The sequence below is a fragment of the Trematomus bernacchii genome, unplaced genomic scaffold (assembly GCF_902827165.1).
Source record: "Trematomus bernacchii unplaced genomic scaffold, fTreBer1.1, whole genome shotgun sequence".
Lineage (NCBI taxonomy): Eukaryota > Metazoa > Chordata > Actinopteri > Perciformes > Nototheniidae > Trematomus > Trematomus bernacchii.
In genome coordinates this window covers 1,045,566-1,066,335 of record NW_022987646.1, presented here as the reverse complement: position 1 = coordinate 1,066,335, position 20,770 = coordinate 1,045,566, and the positions used below count along the sequence as shown (strand labels likewise).

General features: G+C 40.4%; 1 protein-coding gene across 10 annotated transcripts in view; it reads right to left on the bottom strand.

The window, feature by feature from the left end:
- Positions 1 to 1,490: 1,490 nt before the first annotated feature.
- LOC117485543 (protocadherin alpha-C2-like) overlaps positions 1,491 to 20,770 on the bottom strand; it is a 166,235-nt gene continuing 146,955 nt past the window's right edge. For 9 of the 10 annotated variants that reach the window (XM_034134117.1, XM_034134118.1, XM_034134116.1 and 6 more), the window contains exons 2-4: positions 19,253 to 19,317; positions 12,966 to 13,051; positions 4,343 to 4,653 (exon numbers count right to left, since the gene is read on the bottom strand). In XM_034134117.1, coding sequence (XP_033990008.1) covers positions 4,343 to 4,653; positions 12,966 to 13,051; positions 19,253 to 19,317 — 462 coding nt within the window. Of the gene's footprint in view, positions 4,654 to 12,965; positions 13,052 to 19,252; positions 19,318 to 20,770 lie in introns of all 10 variants that reach the window. The other variant, XM_034134113.1, reaches the window with a different exon arrangement.

The following is a 20,770-nucleotide window of genomic DNA, read 5'->3' as shown; positions in this document are numbered from 1 at the left end:
TGCAGCTGGCAACATCACCAGCCAACACACTCACTAAGACAAACACATTCACACTTCAGCTTCAGTGCACCCTAATGCTTTATTTGTTTTTAAGAGCCTTTCACACTAGTAGACCGTTTGCTTTGCACTTGCTCTCATAGTTGGTTTAGGGTTGTTTAATACATAACACATACATGAAGGTAGACGCAGGCACTGCACAATAGAGAGGGGTGTTTGTATATGTTATGTTCAAACTGGTTTACATTTGTCTCTCTGGACCAACCATCTTATGTAGAGAGCGAGCAGATTGGCCCACTGCTCTGCTTGCATGGCTCTGTTCACTCTGCCATAAAATATATCCATATTCATTAGCCAGAGATTTGCTGCTCTGCAGACCAAACACTGCAGGCTTCTTCCCTGCACATTGCCAGTTTGCTTGTTTATTCATTTGTTTGTTTACTGAAACGGGGGTAAAATGAGAGAGACCAGAGCATGTTTTGTTAATGCTCATGGGAATGTGTAACTAGGCATTTAAAATGTGTGGGTGCAAGTGTTTTTTGTTAAAGTATTTTTCTTTCAGGGATGTGTTGCTCAACAGTCAAATGCGAGCGAGGAGTCAGAGACACTGTTGGTACTGCATCATCAGATCAGCAGCCAGTCATCTGCTGTATCTGTGGCATATAACCTTGACCCCATCCAGTGCACCCCACTGCTTCAACTTGCATCCTTGCTAAGAATATAAGGCTGTTGCCATAGAGACTATTCCCCAAATAGCTGTAACCATAGAAACAGTTGTGTCGTCTCCTGGAGGGAATTATATAAAAAAGCATTTTCACAAGATTTTTCATATATTTGTTGATTTGTTTATATTCCAAGCATCAGTATTAAGACAAACAAATGCAGGAACTTATCTATTTAACACGGCCATGAATTCATCTAAATCTATGTTTATTTCCAGGCAAACAACATGTAAGAATGGGAAAACTGTTCCTGTATCACTTTAAATGACCTTTTAGGAAATACTTGAGCTGACTGCCTGAGAAGATGACTGGATACAATTATTGATTATCAATGTTGCATTTTATCCAGGTCAGCATGATGTCACTCTATTGAGAGTGTTTTCTTCTCTAAAAACTCACCCAATGGGATATTATAAATCGAATCAGCCACTCTATGAAATTGTTTTGCGTCTGGAAGCTTCTTTTCACAAGGGACTGTTTGGACCATCTGTGACCATGGCTTTTAACAAGGAGAAATGAGGCTTCAGTGCTGGACAGGTCATTTTGCCTGTGTCCGTCTCTGAATGCTTGATAGTGCAAAGAAGAAATGTATAATGTGAGCATGTGAGATAGAATTGAATTGAAAAAACTAGGTTATTATCTAAATTCAACCATATTCTGAATTTCCTCTCCATCACCAAATGATTTATACCTTTGTTCAAATCACAGATGGAGAAAGAAAAAAGTAAAGACACACACACACATTAATACCCCCAAGACAATGAATTCACATTTATTTTTAAGAAAGAAAACTTTATTAGTGATTTATTAACAAAACACATTACCACTGTATCCATTTAGGTAAAAATAAAAAAAGTCTGAAAATAAATGAATGAAATGAAATTCACTACTTCACTGTCACAGTTGATGAGCAGGTGTACAAACAAAAAAAAGGTTTTACAACAGATCATGGCCAGTCCATTTAGGACAGCACATTGCCACCATAGTTCACCACCAAACATTGGGAAAGAATGACAGCATGAACTCACTAAACACAAGCATACACTACATATACCTTTTTATACACTGGAATATTTTTTTCAGTCATTTTTTATTTTTTTTTTAAGAGTGAAAGGGAAGTGATAGCTCATCATAGGATCATACATATTTCAGTTACAATATTACAGTGTTAGTTAGATCGTCATGTCAAAGCTGGACACAAAGAGTGATTTTTTTTCTTTTCTTTTTTACTAGCATTGCTTGTTTTCAAAAGCAAAAATCATAGTTGGTAAAATAAAAATAACAAACTTGCGTTGAAAGGTCTCACACTATAGCATTTACAAATATCTAAAGAGGTTTTGTGGATGCCGTACAACATCGGTGGAGCGTGAAGATTGTAGTACATAGATGTTTGGCAGAGACAGAAGTACATACAAATATCTCCTGTGCGAGTAATGCAGAAAAGTGATAATACAAAATAATAAAATCATAGCCATCTATCTATTTATATATATATTTCTCTATATAGTATGTGTTTCCTTAGAGCAGTACATGCAGCAGCCACTTAATGGAGTGACGTCATACTGAGCCGCAAAACTTTGGGGACGTGGCAACAAGTTACAGGCAGGGGAGGGGAACCAACAGAAGCAGGTCTTGAGGCATGGGTGAGCCCCTTTTTCAAAACCTCCTGAGAGAGGATTGGTGGGATATAGCCATGGGATGGGAATCCCTAGATGCCCATTTTTAAGTAGTTTTCAATTACAAATGCAGAGACAATCTATGAAGAGTCTATGCTACGTTTACAATGTAGATAAAAGCTAATATGTGATTCAATGATCCTAAACAATCAATTTGGAGGACAACTTTCTTCTCTTGTACACGGAGATGGAGGGCCAGCCCACGGCACCCTTCTCCTCACTTTATCCCAGTCCTCCATCCCAGTATAATGCTTCATCCCACCTGCTCCCCTCTCATCAGTGGCAACACACAGGGAATTAACAGTGTACTGTTGTATACGCAAGTTAAAAGCACTGAACCGTTGTGTACTTAGAGAGACATCTGACAAGAGTTCAGGGCATATACCCACGACTGGGCTTCCCCAGGCCACATCCACATTACTCCATGCTGTTCTCAGCACACCACATTGTTCAGAGCAGGCCATTCCCAGGATCAATCCTGAGCAGGGGTCAGAGCGGGGGCTGGGGGCAGTGTCTGAGGGTAATAATGGGCATGACACGCATAAAGCAGTTAAAGCTTAAAAGGAAGAAAATAAATAATGTAGGAGTATGTAATCTCGTTAGAGAAAAAATGAACAACAGAATAAGTTCATAAACTTCATCATCACATGAAGAGGCAGCCAGTGGGATTGGTGACCGTGGAGAAAAAAAGGCAGCTGGGGGAGGTGACGACGGCTCGTGGCAGCTTGGGGCAAGTACAAGCAAGTGAGCAGTTGTAAACTCAAGGTATCAGGTAAGGACTGGTTGCTACCAAACATTCAAAGCAGAAAGCATTAGGCTTTTGCTGCGGCAGGGGGAGAAGAGAAGGTGTTGTCAAAATCTCAAGACTCCTAAGATTCTGTAATGTTTCATAAGAGTCCACTGACTTTAAGCGGAGTCACAAGCCAGCTCAGCAGGACTCTCCCCTCCGTGATCCTCAGGAGAGTGTGAGATATCCTTCCATTTCTCAATATTTCAGGTACTCTCTGCATTCCTCAGTTGGAGTTCTGGTATGAGATGAAGCTCTCTGTGTCATTCAAATGCAGCGAGGAAATACAGAGTGGTTGCAAAGGATTCTGCTTCCATCCGGAGAGAGTCCATGTGCACATGCGCACCGCAGTGCAGGGCAAAAAGCTTGTCTACTTTTAAGCACATTTATTTGATGTCAGTGGATTTACTCTCCTTTTTTATTTCTCTCTCTAGTTCTCAAGTGCTTTCCTTGTCTACTTTGCCATGGTAAGTATGTGTATTTATGTTTGAATGTGTGAGCATGCGTATGTGTGCATGTGGTTTCATAAAGATCTCAGGAAACACTGTTGGTATCTATCAGAGGAATCTGCAGCAGTGTCATGTAAGCCTTAGTTTCAGTGACTCTCCTGTGCTATTTACAAGTAGTGTGTGTCCAGCTCCAGATGGCATGCATCTGTCCCAATCTCCTTTGACGCTTTCTCTCTTTTCCTTGGCTGGCACAGAGCTTTTTGTTGTTCTTGTACAAAGTATTTGTCTTCTCTCAGAGAGAATGGTTTACACATCAGTTGGGGAGGGGGTAAGACAGAGGTGCCAACGTGCCCAGTGGGTTAAAGGATAACAAAGTTCAAGACGAGGGCAAAGAGTTGTCATTCCTTATTGGAAGAGATGACTGACATGAGTTGACTCAGGGTATGTAGGCACATAGGGGCGTGGAGCAAAATCAATCATGTTATTGTTATCAAGGCAAGAACAATAATGTACCTTCAGTAAGGGACTGATGGTAAAATAAATCTTGGTAAGGCCAGGTTGTTTAGAATCTTATCAGTGAAATTAGGTAATACAATTAAATTGGAAAATCTAAAATAGTTTTCACATTTTCTCTTTACCCAGTGGACTTTGGTTGGTACCTCTGTTTTAACAGCGCCCTTTTCTTCTTTATTAGTTACTCTTTCCGCTCCTCTACTCATCTCCATCATCCTTCCCCTTATCCTTCTTGTCTTTCTTCTCCTTCTTCTTCTTCTTCTTCTTCTTGGCCTCCTCTTTCTTTCCAAAGGTGATGAAATCGCTCTTGTCGTCCTCTCCTCCCTGGTTCTGTCTGATGGATATAATGGCGGGCGATCCAGGGATGATGAAGGCTTCTGGGGGAACATCGCCAGGTTTCAGGTGCTGCGGGGGTCCACCAGGACAGCCGGGGGGGCCATAGCGAAAGTGCCAGCTGTTGCTGTCTACGCCAGCACCCATTGGGGGGGAAACTTCTCCCCCTTCAGCATCTGAAAGAAACAGAGATGGAGGATGGGTTATTTTATTTTTTTAAATCTATTTGCTTGAAACAGATTAGGTATAACAAATGACCAATAGTTATGATTTGTATAGACTCATTGATACATGAAAAGCTGAATCCTTCAAACAAACTGGGGAAGATTGACATGTACTAAGCCTTTCGCATTACATGTGATGCATTCTGCAGCACAATTTGCCCAATATCTGACAGGTTGTGTTTGTGCGTTCAAAATGAAGTGGAAGATTTAATAAATATTTAGAGGAGGTATCATACGGAAGGTTTATAGAACACATTCAGCTAGATTTCCCAAACATTTGTCCAATTTACAGTTTCAGTTGAATGTGGAAATAGATCTGTTTCTAAGTGCAGGTGCAAAATGTGAGGTGTTTATAGTAAAGATTGTGACGTCTAATGAGCTCACAACTTCTGTTTTGTAAAAATGTATAGATACACATTGTATGTGTTTATGAATGGCTATAGTACAAGTATTCTTCTTTAAATAAACCAACATTTAGCACAGTTTCCTGTATATTTAAAGATGGCTAGATTTCAAGTTTTTGTTGCTGAGCTGCTGTGGCACAAAAGCAAATAGGTCCCTATGTCTCCTCTTGTTAAATTCACAAGATATACAGTATACTTAATGACTCCTACTGCATTATCTCCAAATACCTTTTTATAAATAATATCTTTCATGGTCTATAATTATCTCTCTTTGGCATAAATACATTTGTATTTCTGCATTTGAGATCTGCACCTTTTGAGCTCACATCCTGTGGTTGTTAAAGGCATTCCTAGTGGCTGGCCATAAAAAAAGCACCTTTCAGGACTACTGTATTTACTATACTACATTTTGCAGAGTTCACTGATGCCCTGCAACCACTGTAAAAAACGAATCGGTCTATGAGTGGCATTCCTTGAGGGAACGGCCATAACATGCTATAAAAAGCGGGAGGCGGTTGTACTTAATGGGAGGTCTCCAAGAAGAAACTGCTAAGTGGGCAATAAATCAAAGACTCCCTCCTAGTCCGAACTAACATCCATGGCACTCTATGATGAAACAGTAGACACTTAGTCATTATTTTAAAGAATTAGATTGGTGGTCAAGTATTTTTGAGGAATGAAACGTCAGTGTCTTGCCAAAGATGAAGGAAAAGTGCACACAAACCCAACATATTGGTATTCAGTAAGTGGCAGGTGTAAATGGTTTAGTCTATAAATAAACTAATCAAAGTCTCCCAGCTAAAATAATGTCGCTTTGGTTCTTTCCTCACAGCAATGACCTACTTGCCACTCTTGCCTCACATATTTATTTTATTTCTCAGACGTTTTTTCTGAGTTCTTTCCAAAGGGAAGATTAACTAAGCAGGGCTCCATCCAACCAGAAGGAACAGTGTCTCGAAGAAGAAGCCTGACCTCATGCAGTACCCAGGGCAGAGAATACCATCTTCAAATCTTGTCTATGTGTGGTTTCAGTTTTATTTATGCTGCCTCTCTTAAACTAAATAAACTGTGTCATCTTAAATATAGTGGGTCATTGAGAATGCAAACGGTAGTTAAAGCAATAGGGACCGGTTGATATATTTAAATTCTCCATTACATCACTGAGACCAACAAGAGTCTCATATGAAGTTCATATGTTTGTGTTGGGCTGTTACTGTGCTGCAGTATGATGACTGATCAAAACTGATTTTGCCATTGGTCACTAGCATTTATAAAGCTTTACTTGTACAATAGTGAAATTAATTATTTAACTTTGTCAAATATAATGTGTCCAAATGTCTGCCATTTTAGTGTTTACTTTTAGTCAATTTAACACTTAATCTTCCAACTTGTTTTTCAATATTTTAGCATTTTAATTTACAAGCTCTCAGAAAGATTTGCTCACAGAGTAATCCATGGCAAACATGACATCTCCTGCTGGCATACAATCCAGATCACAGAGGCATGCACCACTGTTAAGCCTTTCCTTGCTTCTTAGGTCGAATTAGACGACGGCGCAGAAACAATTCTTTAAAATGCTTGAAGTTGAACATATACAAAATAATGTCTGAATTAGAGCATAGATTATAAATTGATTAACAAATAACACTGCACTAAACTGCTCTGGGATTTGGACCCTGGCATTTAGGAATTTGTGATTACCCACAATTACCCAATTATTGATAGATTCATTGGGAGGTTGCTCAATAATTCACATTTTGAGTTGCTGTCCTAGTCTGAGTTTCCATTTTCAATATCATGTTTAATTCTCTCAGATTAGTTTTTTTTAAAGTCAGACAGGGACCACAGTGAGATTTGCATGGTTCATGCATTTGAATTGTTTCACATCACTTTCCCCAAAGATTCTCATACTTTCACTGACTGTGACAAATCAACTGCAAGAGCAGCAGTGAGAAAAATGAATTTGACAATGCGATTGAGGAGATTAGGAGAGGACAGGCCCGATCCAGTCACTGCTTCCTTCACATGTAGACACAGAGACAGCTAGAGTCACATTTATTTACAAGGCGAGTCTTCCCCCAGTTGATAAGTCCTCTTTGCACTCCCTAAGCAGAAACATGACCCTAATTCTATAATCTCAAAAGGAAGGCAGGAACATTAAAAAAGAGCACAATAATACTAAATACAAAAACTGGAGTGCTGGCAATGCATTTCTCTGAACTATCCACGCTCTTTTTGGGAAGAAAATGACCTTCCTAACTCAATGCGGGAACTCGATGAGACCCAAGTCCCCCGATGCAAACTTAGATTTACAAACAAAACAACACCCCGGAGAGTGATGAGTCATGGTAAGAGCAGACAGATCAAAAAAGGGCATGGCAGGGCAGTGTATCTCTGTTGAAAGGGTCAATGTCTGATGCTGAAGTCAAACCATGGGACACACTGATGTCTGGTTCAACTGAAAAGGTCACATCATAATACTCTTTGATGCAGTGGGAGGTTTATAAAGTACTTTTGAAATAATCAGAACATTTAGTTTTGATGCGATTTGCTCAGTAATGCCAGCTATACAGTCCCTCAATAAACAACACATTTGTATCTAACTCCTTATACTGCATGTCTTTTCTCACTGTATTTGCTCCCTGCCTTTTCTCTGTGTCTTTTCCTTCTCGGTGGTAACAGATTCACCTCGCCCAACTGTGATCTCCACAGAGACATTGCTCCATTCTGATTTGTCGATGGCTGTTGCAGAGCAACACTTCTTCACTTCTCTCCTCCCTGTTCATCTTTCACAACCTCCCTTTCTCTCTTTCGCTCATTTCCTCTGACCTTTCAATTAATCTTGCGTGAAAACTCAGCCAGCAAACACCCGTCCCTCCCAGTTATTGACAAGTCTTAATCATGACTATCAATGTTTATGGTAACATTAATGTGATTGGGTATTAAACAGCTTGTCCATCAGTGATCATTACCCACATTAGACTAGATGGGTTGTTGTTTCATAGTGATGCTCCCAGCTCTATTACTCTCTCCATGCATCAGTAACTAGCAGCATCTGAAACCCTCTGTATTTAAAATGCAAGAACGACTCAAAAGCCACTGTAATCAATATGTTAGCATTATAGAATGATATTTTCTACATATTTATCTTTGCACTCTTCAATTCCAACATCTCTGCGTGTGAATGTCCGATCGCTCCCATATTGCAGCCCAAGCTTTTCACAGCCATTTATATCACCCAAGCTCCATTTTGCCACATCTACTTTATTCATCCCCTTGTCCCGCCCTACCATCGGCCAGTTGGGCAGAAACGCAGTGGAGCGCAGTGAAACGTTACATAACTGGCTGAGGAGGAGGAGGAAGAAGAAGAGGGGCCAGAAAGTGCAGGTATACAGATATGAACATGATGCTCAAAACCAAACCGCAGGGTGGGGGGAGGGAAAAAAGATGAAAGGATCCTGAAGGAGGGTTTTTTCTTTCACACTGCAGTGGTAGAGAAATATGTGATTGTTATGATAGCAAACATTCAGCTGAGACCACACCCTTCTATAAAATAGCCCCTGTGTTTGTCTGTGTGCTGTGCAGTTAGTGTATCTGGTGATAGAAACAAAATGTGATTTTGCGTCTGTTCTGAACCTAATTCTTATTCATGTGTCTGTGTTTCCACTGCTATGCCTGGTTGTGATATATAAAAAAAGTGCCTGCATGAATTACCATATATTCCTTAGCAGTGAAATACAAAAAGAAACACTGTTATGGGTAGTTTTACAATAATGATGGCTGTATGTGGTTTTTCGAAGAGTCCGCTACAAATTCATTTTAGAGACAACGATTTATACGTGTGTGTGTGTGTGTGTGTTGGTGTGTGTCTGTTTGGGTTTCATGCCAGGTTGAGCACCTTGCCGTCTGCTCCCAGCTGGATCATGTGGCAGATGGTGGACACAAGCAATCCCAGGTGATAGGGCTTAACACAATAAAAATAACACCGAAGGTAGGGGCATGTGTGGGAGTTTGGATTGTTAGCAGTATGTCTCTGTGTGTATAATTTATATGTCAGTATATGTGCGATGACAAAAAAGAATTAAACACCGATGTAGAAATTGATTTAATCTCCAGAGAGAAAGAGAGGGGAGAGAGCTGGCAGGATATATAAAGACTCAGAAAATGCAGGATGGGAACAAAAACAGTAACAATAAAGGAGAGAAAAATAACTGACGTCAAGAACAGGAAACAGATGGGGCGGAGAGACTTAAAAATTGCGAGAAGTCTCTGACCGTTTGTAGACTGTTCTGCAGTTCTATTTCTGATTGTGTTTGCCAAAAATATTTTGATATCAAATGCAGCCTAATTCCAAGACTGCATGTCTAAAGTAAGACATATAGCCTTACACTACTCACATCACAAATCACACACAATGTGCACATGTATAATGTACCAAATATATAGATACGTGCTCCTTTCCTGCCTGATGAGAATAACATGATAAAGTAAATGTTAATGCAAACATTTTATGGCCATAGATGCCACAGAGCAGACACTATCGTCAAGTGCTTGTGCATTGAGGAAACAAAATGAAGCAAGAAGGCTTCTCTTGACCACCTCTCTCTCTTGGCATTTTGCCTCCAACCTTGAGTCTATTTTTGCCTTGACAAGTGCCGGGTGCAGTGGATTACTGTTAACTCTAATATGTGTTCCTTTCTTGCTCTGTGTATAGTTTTCAGTGTGTATGTAGGTGTGATATACAGAAAACAGCAAACCTGCATCCACCTCTGCAGTACACCACCGCCCCAGTGAATATAGGTCACTCGCCTTCCGTTACTGACTCCTCTGCTCTCCTTTCCCTTTACACCTCTTACCCCCTTACTTTTCAAACACGTACTTCCCTACCTGCATAACTCCATCCTCTCCTGCTCTGTTTTAACATGTGGTCTTGTACACGTATTCCAGCCTGCACCACCCATTGTCTTGTCCTTCACCTGATCCCACACTCTTTTTTACCCTTCCCCCCTGATTCGGCACGTTTGCCCACACCATATGTTGCACCCCCCTCTATATAACGCCCCCCCCCCCCCCCACCACCACCACCTTCCTCTTTCTCCTGCCAATATTAGAAGCCATGAATGGTTGCCGTGGAAACTACATCCGGCAGTAGGACATCGGTAGGAGTCATGGTGACAGTGCTTGTGCTGATGGAGTATAATGCTGCAAGCTCTCTCTCCCTCTCCCTCTTTCTCTCTCTCTTGTCTAGTCTAGCCACTCTCCCTTAGCAACAGCAGCCTCTCTTTGCTACACTCAATCACTCTGATTTACTCATTGTCACCCCCTCCCAGTTGATGTTTTTCATGTCTTCACTTTCCTCTCCACCTTCTCCTCTACCGTGTCTATCTTTATGGCGTGTGTGTTTCTTCTCAATCCCTCGCTCTGCAACCTGCCCATCCCCCTTCTCCCTGCCTCTCTCTGCCCAATCTCTCAAGGGGATGGTTGCAATACTGCGCAGTTATCTCTGAAGCCCTCTATGCCTTTGGTTTGTACTCAGACTTGTGAAATAGTGGGGAGAGACAGAGTATAAAGACACACATGGAGTGAAAAACAGACAGTGAGAGAGAGTTTGACAGCAAGCAGAACCATGATTTCATTAATGTGGGTCTGTTAATCTGGGCGTGGGCTGCGCTCCAATGTCACAGCGGGAGCAGTACACAAAGCAGGCAGCCACAACACACTTAGAAACACAGCCAAGCACACAACACACTAAAAACACTAAATAAGATGCAACGCGCAGACACACAAATCCACTAATCGGAGAGGAAGAAGCAGGGGCGTTGTCAGCTGCACCTCTATCTCACTTTTTTATTTTAAAACTACTGTGATTCAAACCATCACCCTATAGTAACAGCATTATCAATCAAACAATTCCCTCAACAAACCCAACTTGTATATACTCCTGCTGTCCACCTCAGGATCACAGCCTGCAACAAACAAGATGATTTGGCTAGAAATAGCACAGACTGTGACTCATAGTGACGTGACAGGCCACATTGAATCAATATCTCCATTCCTCTCATTTCTGAGAGATGATGAACAGAACCAACTTCAAAGTGTGAACACACATCTTTCCCAATCTTGTGCTCCAGTCAGGAAGCTCTACAAATACATTATTTTCATATTATCCAACGCTCTTAACCCAGAATTACCGTTAATCCAACCCTAGCTTCTGACCTTAAGCTAATACAGCTAATATTTTCATTCTTAACCTGGATAACAAAGACATGAGGAAGGGACAGTTAGCCCTTAGGCGAAGCAAGCTTAGTGTTTGCAAAATGTGTTGTTCTGAAAGTGCTAAATTAGACCACCTTAAATCCTCACCAGCTGATCCTGTTACCACTGACCCACCCTGAAGACGTCACTGCTGCCTGTTCTGACCTCTCTCTGTTTCTATCTCTCATGTTTTGAAGTGCCTGCAGGCTGTACGTCCTCAGCCAAGGCAACAAATCAATGGCAGAGTGGAGGAGGGTGTGTGTGTGTGTGTGTGTGTGTGTGTGTGTGTGTGTGTGTGTGTGTGTGTGTGTGTGTGTGTGTGTGTGTGTGTGTGTGTGTGTGTGTGTGTGTGTGTATTTGTGTGTGTGGCTGGAAGAGAAAGTAGTGAGTGTGTAGGTAGATTGTCTGCCTACCAAGCACACCGCCTTCTGTCTATGAAAGACACCATACAGGCCATCTCTATTTTCTTAATTACAATGTAATTACACTTCCGTCGTATCTCCAGTCCTCTTATTGAAGATACTTCCATCTAGTTTTCTCTCCTTTCTCTCCCATCTCTCTGCCAGGCCACTCTTTTTTCTCCTTCACTCTTAATCCCTTTTGAGCCCACTTCCCTGTGATTATGAGGAAAGTCACCTCTTGCAATATTTATGCATTTGTTCCGTATCCAACTATGTGGCAAGTTGTGTAGAATGTTACATTTAAACGCAATGGTTATCAAGTAACAAGCTGAAGTTGAAACTTTCATATGAGTCACTTGCCTGCATCTGCTTTACAGCAAAAGCACTGCCAAAATGTACTCATTTAATTTGACTCCTTTTTTCAATTGCATGAGCTGAGCTTGCAACTGAAAGGCCTGATAGCTCAAATGATTTCAAATGGTGTTTCCTTGAGAGCAAGTCATTTTAAAATCTATTTACAAAGCTTTCAACTGTACATTAAATATAATACACAATTGTGTTATGTACAGATGCCATGTTTCAAATGACCATATGTCCATAATAAATGTATTAAAAGCTTATGATTACATTTAAATATATGAATACTATTATTAGCTGCCTTTTGTGTGCAAAAGAGCAAAAGAACAAGAAAGATAAAGTGGAGGATATATAATTGTATTTGAATAGTGTTTTCTAATGTTTGTCATCTGTCGCTCAGTGGTTTATTCCTCTGTAAACATCTTGCTGATAATCCAATACATTTGTGTCTCTGTCGCCCTTCTCTTGTCAGTATTGTCTCCTTTACTGATACAGAGAGCAGAGATATCTATCTACGCCTACGTAGCATGTGCAATTTCCTCTCCCTGCATCAGTGGGAAGTGTTAGGACTGGTTAGGGGGGGGGGTCTCGTAAATGATATATCTGTATTCCTCATTTTATTACTCTCTTGTGGTTTGATAAGCTCTTGAGGAATGTAGAGTTATTGGTTTAAGATACTCTTTGAGGGTTTTGTCTGAATATGGATCATGGAATGTGCTGTACAGATGTCCACATGGTATACCAAATCAACTCCTTCATTTCTTTAATGTTTTTTCATTGTCTTTGACTGTGCCTAAAACAGTGTTTAATTGAATTGTGATGGTTTAGGTGAAGGTAGAATTCTTACCAGCAGCGCTAGACGCAGTGGGCCAGTTCTGAACCAGGACACCCTGGGCTCCTTGCATTACTGCGGACTCTTCCATGTGCACTGAGCTGGAACACAAGAAACAAACATGCACATATTACACACTGGTATTCTCTCAGATATGATATACTAACCCATGCTAAATTAAACCGCAAAACAGAAGTTTGACTTTTGAAGCTTTAAGTAAGGACTGTGGCGTATAAACTCCCACATATTACATTTTGTTGTGTCCATGCGTTTGCCATAATACACAATATTACAGATTCAAACTTTGGTACTCTATTTGTGGGGGTTAGAAAATGTAATGATCAGATTAGGATTAAAGTATTCACCCTAGATTTTTCTGGAATTCTCTGGATTATGGATTACAGATGGTCGCTCTTACATTTTCACACTCCCTCTGTGGGATTTCAGCACCCTCCCCTCTACTAAAAAATGCTTCACTCTCTGTAGTGCTTAACAATTGCAAAATAAATGTTGATACAAACCACAGTTCTCTCTCTCACTGCTTCTACCTTATCTTTAAAAAGGGAAATATGTTCTGGCTGTGACAATAAGATTTCAACCATGACGATCGATGAGAAAGGGCCCCTGCTTTCTGTGATGATCCAAGCAAGGAGGGCATAAACCATTTATACAGACATGCTGTTACAGCCGAACCATGAACCATTACCATAGTCTTGATTGATAACCTTCATGAAGGAATGTGTGTGCTTCGAAGGCATCAATACTTGGTTAATTTATTGAAAATAAGCAGCCTTTAGTCTTTATGAAAAATATTGGGAATCATTTACCATTTAAATAGAATTGTGTAGAAGTCTGTAGGTTAGTAATATTAAGGGCACTTAGATACTGTATATGAGAAGCTATATGCCTGTGTACAGTGGTTCTTTGAGGAGAACAACAGTGATTTGGTGATGGAGGCCATTTTAAATGCTGCGAAGCATCAGCATTATCAAGGTACACTGTTGAATTGTTAATGGCAAACACTGGGCTGATAATACATTTTTTTTTATCTACAGTACTAGCAGCCCTTCTCTCTCCTTCCTCCCCCAGACTCAACCCCATAACAAACAAAATTAGTAGGAAATCATTTGCACTCTAACATATTAAATTATTAAATGAAATGAAATAGGTCAGTGCCATTAAAGGGTGTGATATCTCCTCTACAAGCTGTGATTATAGATGAACATTTAGTAAGGCTTGGTAATGGGACATGGGGATAGTCAACCTAAAACACATCAGAGGTAGTGATGAGAAAGATTTCATGTGTTGGACTGGACATTAACGCTCATTAATCCCTGCTGTAATTATGAGGGATTCTGTAAAACATTAATGACACTCAGATGGTCCAGAGTTATTAATCTGACATTGACATCCGAGTGCATACATTCATACATATATCGGCAGCTACAGTATAATGTAACAAATGCACTTGGGGGCCTCGGTAGACTCATGTAGATGAGCAGCAACAGAGGAGTGATGTTTATTTCGTTTTTTAAATATATACTGCAGAGAAGCAGATAACACAAGTTTTATCTTAACCTGTTATACAGTATATGTTATAATCAATTATTGTTAATAATTGTATTTATATTTTTCATCTGAATTGTTGAAGTAGCTAAAGTTACATTACATTACATTACATGTCATTTGTTAGACGCTTTTATCCAAAGCGACTTACATACATTCAGTACTGTGCTGCTTTCGCCTGTCCTTTGCTGCTGTGAGGAGGAGGATTTTTGCCCCAGGAACATCGCGGATACTGTGTGCTGGTCTGGGAAAATGGCCCATATCGTGATTCTGCTGTGCCTGTTAACTGTTCTGGACTATGAGAAGATCTCTAGTCATTCTGAGAAGTCTACTGGATTCAGGTCTGTTCTGCCACCCGCAGTGGGCATCCCCTGCAAAGGGTCGGATGTGTTACACAAACAATTACCGGTTGCCTTGTCGCAGACAATCTGCTCGACAAAATATGTTTGTCTTTTTTGTTTGCCTGCGATGATGGTACTTCAGGACTGCTTCTTAAACTCTAATCAAACTCTCGCAGACTTTTCCGGTGATTCTAAAGTAGATGACAATGTATGTGTGTCGTTTAAGAGGAAAAGATGCCTGGTTTTTTTGTTGTTATTACTGTCAGGAAATGTTCAACCTAACCCTGGTCCGCCCAGTAGTAGTAGTCAGATCGCTACTCCTGCTGATTTTAAAGCTACATCTGGGTTGGGTTTCATCCACTTGAATGTGCGCAGTCTGTTAGGTAAACTAGATTTTGTCCGCATTTGGGCAAGCTCGACTGACGCTGACGTCATTGTGTTATCAGAAACATGGCTAAATAAAACTATTTTGGCCTCTGACATATCCTTAAATGGTTATAATGTGTATTGTACCGACCGGCCTAATAAAGGTGGTGGCGTTGCCATTTATGTTAAGAATAAGTTCAGTGTAACCACATTGGTTTCCAAATCTCTCAGTAAGCAATTCAAATTTTTAGCCTTAAATATAGAAGTGGCAAAGGGGCAACAAGTCATGGTGGTGGGGTGTTACAGACCCCCCTCAGCTGTCAAGGACTCCTTGTCTTCACTAGCAAAACTTTTATCGCAACTAGACTATAAGGAAATAGTGCTACTTGGAGATTTTAACTGGGACTGGTTAACTGCAGTATCAGAGGATTTAAAAAACCTTTGTATCTCTCTGAATGTTACTCAGATTGTTGACAGTCCTACTCGCCCTAACGTTAAGTCCCCTAATAAATCCTCCCTAATTGATCTCATTCTAACTAATGTTCCCTATAAATACCCATCTGTGGGAGTATTTGCAAATGATGTGAGTGACCACTGTGTTGTAGCCACAATTAGGGACACTAAGGTCCAAAAGGTTAAACCTCGTATTATTATTAAGAGACACATAAAACATTTTGTGGAACAGGGTTTTGTTCATGATCTGTTTGGGTTTGATCGTTCTGTGTGCTGATGTAGAAACTGCATGGTCTTATTTTTATCTTGGTTTTATGGAAATTATAGATAGACATGCACCCCTGCGTACTTTTAGAGTAAAGGGACGAGACCATCCTTGGTTTTCTGCAGAACTGTCCAGTCTCCTGCATGAGAGAAACAAGGCCTGGGCAAAGGCTAGGAAATCTGGCTCAGAGGTAGAATGGCTGCTTTTTAGGCAGCTAAGAAATAGCTTCACTTCACAGGTCAAAAGTGCTAAGTCGAAGTACTATTTGTCAGTTACGACAGAAAACCTGAATAATCCTAGGACATTTTGGAAAGCCATAAAATCGATATCCACCGGTGAAATCCGAAATGAGCTACCTCCGTGCATTACCACAACATCTGGCTCTATATCGGACAGGGCTACTATGTTAAATTGTTTTAATGAGCATTTTGTGTCCTGCGGTTCTATGTTTGATTCTGTTACTAACTCTGCTTCTGTGAACACCACAGTCTGTGACTCTGAACAATGTGGTCTGGAAAACCCTTTCAGTTTTACTCCTTTTACTGTAAATGTTGTTCATGAAGCATTATCCAAGTTAGATCCTAAGAAACCGGCTGGCCCGGACAACGTAGAACCTTTCTTTTTAAAGATAGCTGCAGATTTTATTGCTCCACCTCTTACTTCTCTTTTTAACCTCTCCCTCAGCACAAATACAATTCCAAAAGTATGGAAGTCAGCGTATATCCTGCCACTACTAAAAGGAGGGGAGGCAACTGTTTTAAATAACTATAGGCCAATCTCGAAATTGTCAGTTCTGGCTAAGGTGCTTGAACGCCTAGTGAGTGAGCAGGTAAAGGAGTTTTTATGTAAAAATAATATCCTGTCTAAACATCAGTCAGGCTTCAGAAAGAAACATAGCACCATCACTGCCACAATGAAAGTGGTGAATGACATTACAAGTATTTTAGATAAAAAGCAGAGTTGTGCAGCTCTATTTATTGACCTCTCCAAAGCGTTTGACACCGTCGATCATCGCATCTTAAAGCAGAGGCTACTCAGTATTGGCTTATCCAGCCATGCAGTGGGGTGGTTTGTGAACTACCTCTCTGAAAGGTCCCAATGTGTTCACTTTGATGGGCTGTCTTCTGAGTGGTTGAACATTGCTAATGGTGTTCCTCAAGGTTCTGTTTTAGGTCCACTTTTATTCTCCATCTACATCAATAGTTTAGGTGAAAATGTGGATGGAGCTACTTTACATTTTTATGCGGATGATACCGTGATGTACTGTGCAGGTCCCTCCATTAAGGAGGCGGTTGTTAAATTACAGGCTGTTTTTAACATTATTCAGACTCAGCTCTCTGAACTAAAGCTTCTTTTAAATGTTGAGAAAACCAAGGTAATGCTATTTTCTAAAGCTAAAAAGACTCCAGAGACTGCTTTGGATATTGTGACTATGCAAGGACAAGTACTCCAAGTGGTTAGCTGTTATAAATACCTTGGTATCTGGCTTGATGATTGTCTTACTTTTAAACTTCAGGTCATTAATCTGCTTAGAAAGCTGAGGGTGAAGCTAGGTTTCTTTTTCAGAAACAAGTCCTGTTTCTCTTTTGAAGCCAGGAAAAGGCTAGTCACTGTGACCTTTTTACCTGTGCTGGACTATGGTGATTTGATCTATATGAATGCACCTGCCCATTGCCTGGAAAGGTTAGATGCCGCCTATCACAGTGCTCTGAGATTTGTTACTAACTGTAAAGCACTTACTCATCACTGTACCCTGTATGCCAAGGCAGGTCTGCCTTCACTTACTGGTCGGAGGCTCAGTCATTGGTACATATTCATATATAAAGCCATGCTGGGTAAACTACCGACTTATATATGCTCTTTGATCTCACGGAGAGTGGCAAGTAGCTATTGCCTGAGATCCCAGGATGTGTTCTTATTACATGTGCCAAGTGCTAGGACTGTTTTAGGTACTAAAGCTTTTATGTGCGCTGCTCCTCTAGCTTGGAACACTATGCAAAAAAAATTGAAACTGAGCATTTTGATTCCCTTGCATCATTTTAAAGCACGGCTGGATGAAATGTTATTGGATACCTGTCACTGTAAATAGGTTGCTAATGTATACCCCTGTAATTATGTTGTGATGTCCTTTTGTTTTCTGTTGTTTTTATGTGTAACTAATGTACCGCAGGTCTCCCTTGAAAAAGAGATCGTTGATCTCAATGGGATTTTTTAACCTGGTTAAATAAAGGCTACAAACAAACAAACAGTACTGTGGACAATCCCCACAGGAGCAATTTGGGGGGAAGTGTCTTGCCCAGGGACACAACGACATGCTGACTGCAGTGGGACTCGAACTTGCTACCCCCTGATTCGAAGTCCAGCACTCTATCCACTTAGCCACAGCCGCCCATATAGTTAACAAATAAACCTTGTGTTGTAAGAAATACAATATTATTATTATATGCAATTAGGGCAGCAACTGACCTATTGTTTTCATTGTAGATTGATCTGCATATTATTTTCTAGAATAATCAATTAATCGTTTGTTCTATATGTCAGAGAATAGTGAACATTTTCTGCATTATAAACACTTGATTATTTATGAATCTATTTTTAAATAGATTTTCAATAATTGTTCTTGATTAGTTGGGTAATCATTTCAGCTCTAATGGCTTTTATTCTGATTTGATAAAGACTTATACGAGGTCCTTGTAATTTCCCCTCAGAAGTGTAATCACAGCTGAGCAGCAGTTGCCAGCAAGATGATCTCAGACATCTCTACTGGAAGAGGCCATTGTTTAAACATGCATCATCCTCTCTGTGATGCAGATCTGTCAGGGTTTCAAGACATTTATAGATGTTTTCCATATGGTCAATATATGGAAAAAAATATGGTAATAGGTCTCATGTTAAGTTGTATTTAATGTCAACTAACTGAAACAGATTGTTCAGAGAATGACTTCTTGGTGTGTGATTATTATCTTTAGTCTCGGCCTCTGGATGACAGGGCTGCTCCCTCTGAACTGGCAGCAGAATGACTCTTCAATACTTTTTTCTTTGTTTTTCAGTTGCAGTTCACATGATTTCCCATTGGCATATTGAGGCCATTCCCGTAGACAATTTGAGGATATCCAAGACGACTCGCAGAATTAGCTAGAATGAAGAATGGTTGCTTCTTACGATCAGTCTGTGGTGCCGGATTTGGTTATTGGCTTGAATATGATCATGTGGAACAATAGCGTACATGCCTGTTGGTCTTTAGCAACAAATGATGAAAGTGACTGTTGAGATACTTTGTGCAAGTGACAGAAAATAAATTGAATTCTTACCTCTGCATCATACCGCCTGCTCTCAGTGAGGCTGAATATCTCCAGTCGGCACTCTGCACTCTGGGCTGCAAGAGAGAGTGAGAGAAATTGAGTCTTAAGTACACGCTGAAGTCAATACCATCTCATTAATAAGCCATGGCAAGACACACATAAACAAACAAACTCAGTCATGGAAGTGAAAGCTTGCTGCTGCCTATGGAGAGAAAAAGGTGTTGAATTAAAGATTGTAACTCATCTCCTCCGATCCCATCCATGTCCTCTGAAATATAAAAATGTGTTGAGAGAGTTGACCACTGACCATGTGATATATAAGAAACATTGCTGGGTGTGCTGATGACAGACTCAATTCAAAGATGCATTCTACCCAATGCTCCTTTTGTCTTTCTCTTTCACATTCTCTATGACTTTATGAAGATATTCCAAAATGTGTACATCAGTCTTCAAAAAACCACCAAAGTATCAGGATGTTTATCGGTGATGCTAGATCTACATTTCTGAAAGACCTGCGTCTATTGCTGTATTTTTCCTTCTCACCGTACCGCCCTCTCTGCCTCTGTATATTCACCACCCTCCCTTTCCGTGCTTTTGCGTTCTTTCTTTCTGTTTCATCCTCTTAACACTGATCAAAACCTAGAGTGTCACAGGCACACAGTCTGCCTGAGTCAGTCTGACACATCTCACCATGGTAACTGTGCAGAGCTCAGTCAAGAGTGTACCCTGCACCCACCGCCCTCCATCCTTTCAGTCCTGTGAAGGTCACAGGTGGGGGAAAGAGGGGGCGGGCAGATATCATGTTAACCCCGTCAGACACACGACAATATAACGAAAGACTAAAAGGGACACCACACTGGAACCTCTGCCAGTAATGCAATTCATTTGAGACCTCCTAATATGCAATTTCATTGTTTGTGCTTCTGAAAAAGATCTTAAATCATAAAACCAGAAGAAATGTGGTGAGAGGACTGTCCATTCAGTATTGGCAATGCTTTTGCTGCAGAACATTTTTCTGTTAAACTGACCACACCCAGATTGTATTTTCTCTAATCTCAACCAAAACCATTGACAGTCCTTAAACAATCTGATTGAGGAAATTACAATTCTCTGTGCTTGGCCATGCAGTTCATACGAGACCCATTTGCAATCCAATTTCCTTTCAAATATGACAGATGTTCGCTTGCTGCTGAAGCTGCAATGACCTCTATGAGTCTGCAGTGGACATTCATCACCCTTGAAATCCAATATTTGGTCTTAATGAGAGAAGGTTGGTATTCCTCCTGGAGTCATTCACACATCAGAACCCTGCAGCAATGAAGACACTTACAACTGGGTGCACTTGATTATCTTTCAGACCATCACTCCTTAAAAAGCAATCGGTGGTTAGATCAATAGTTTAGATTGATATTGAAGTGCATATTATTACGGCATTAGAAACAGTAAAACATAAGCTATTTGTCTAATATTAACGTTCACATAACAAACAAGAAGAGATTGAGACATAAAAACAATGTTAAAATAAGA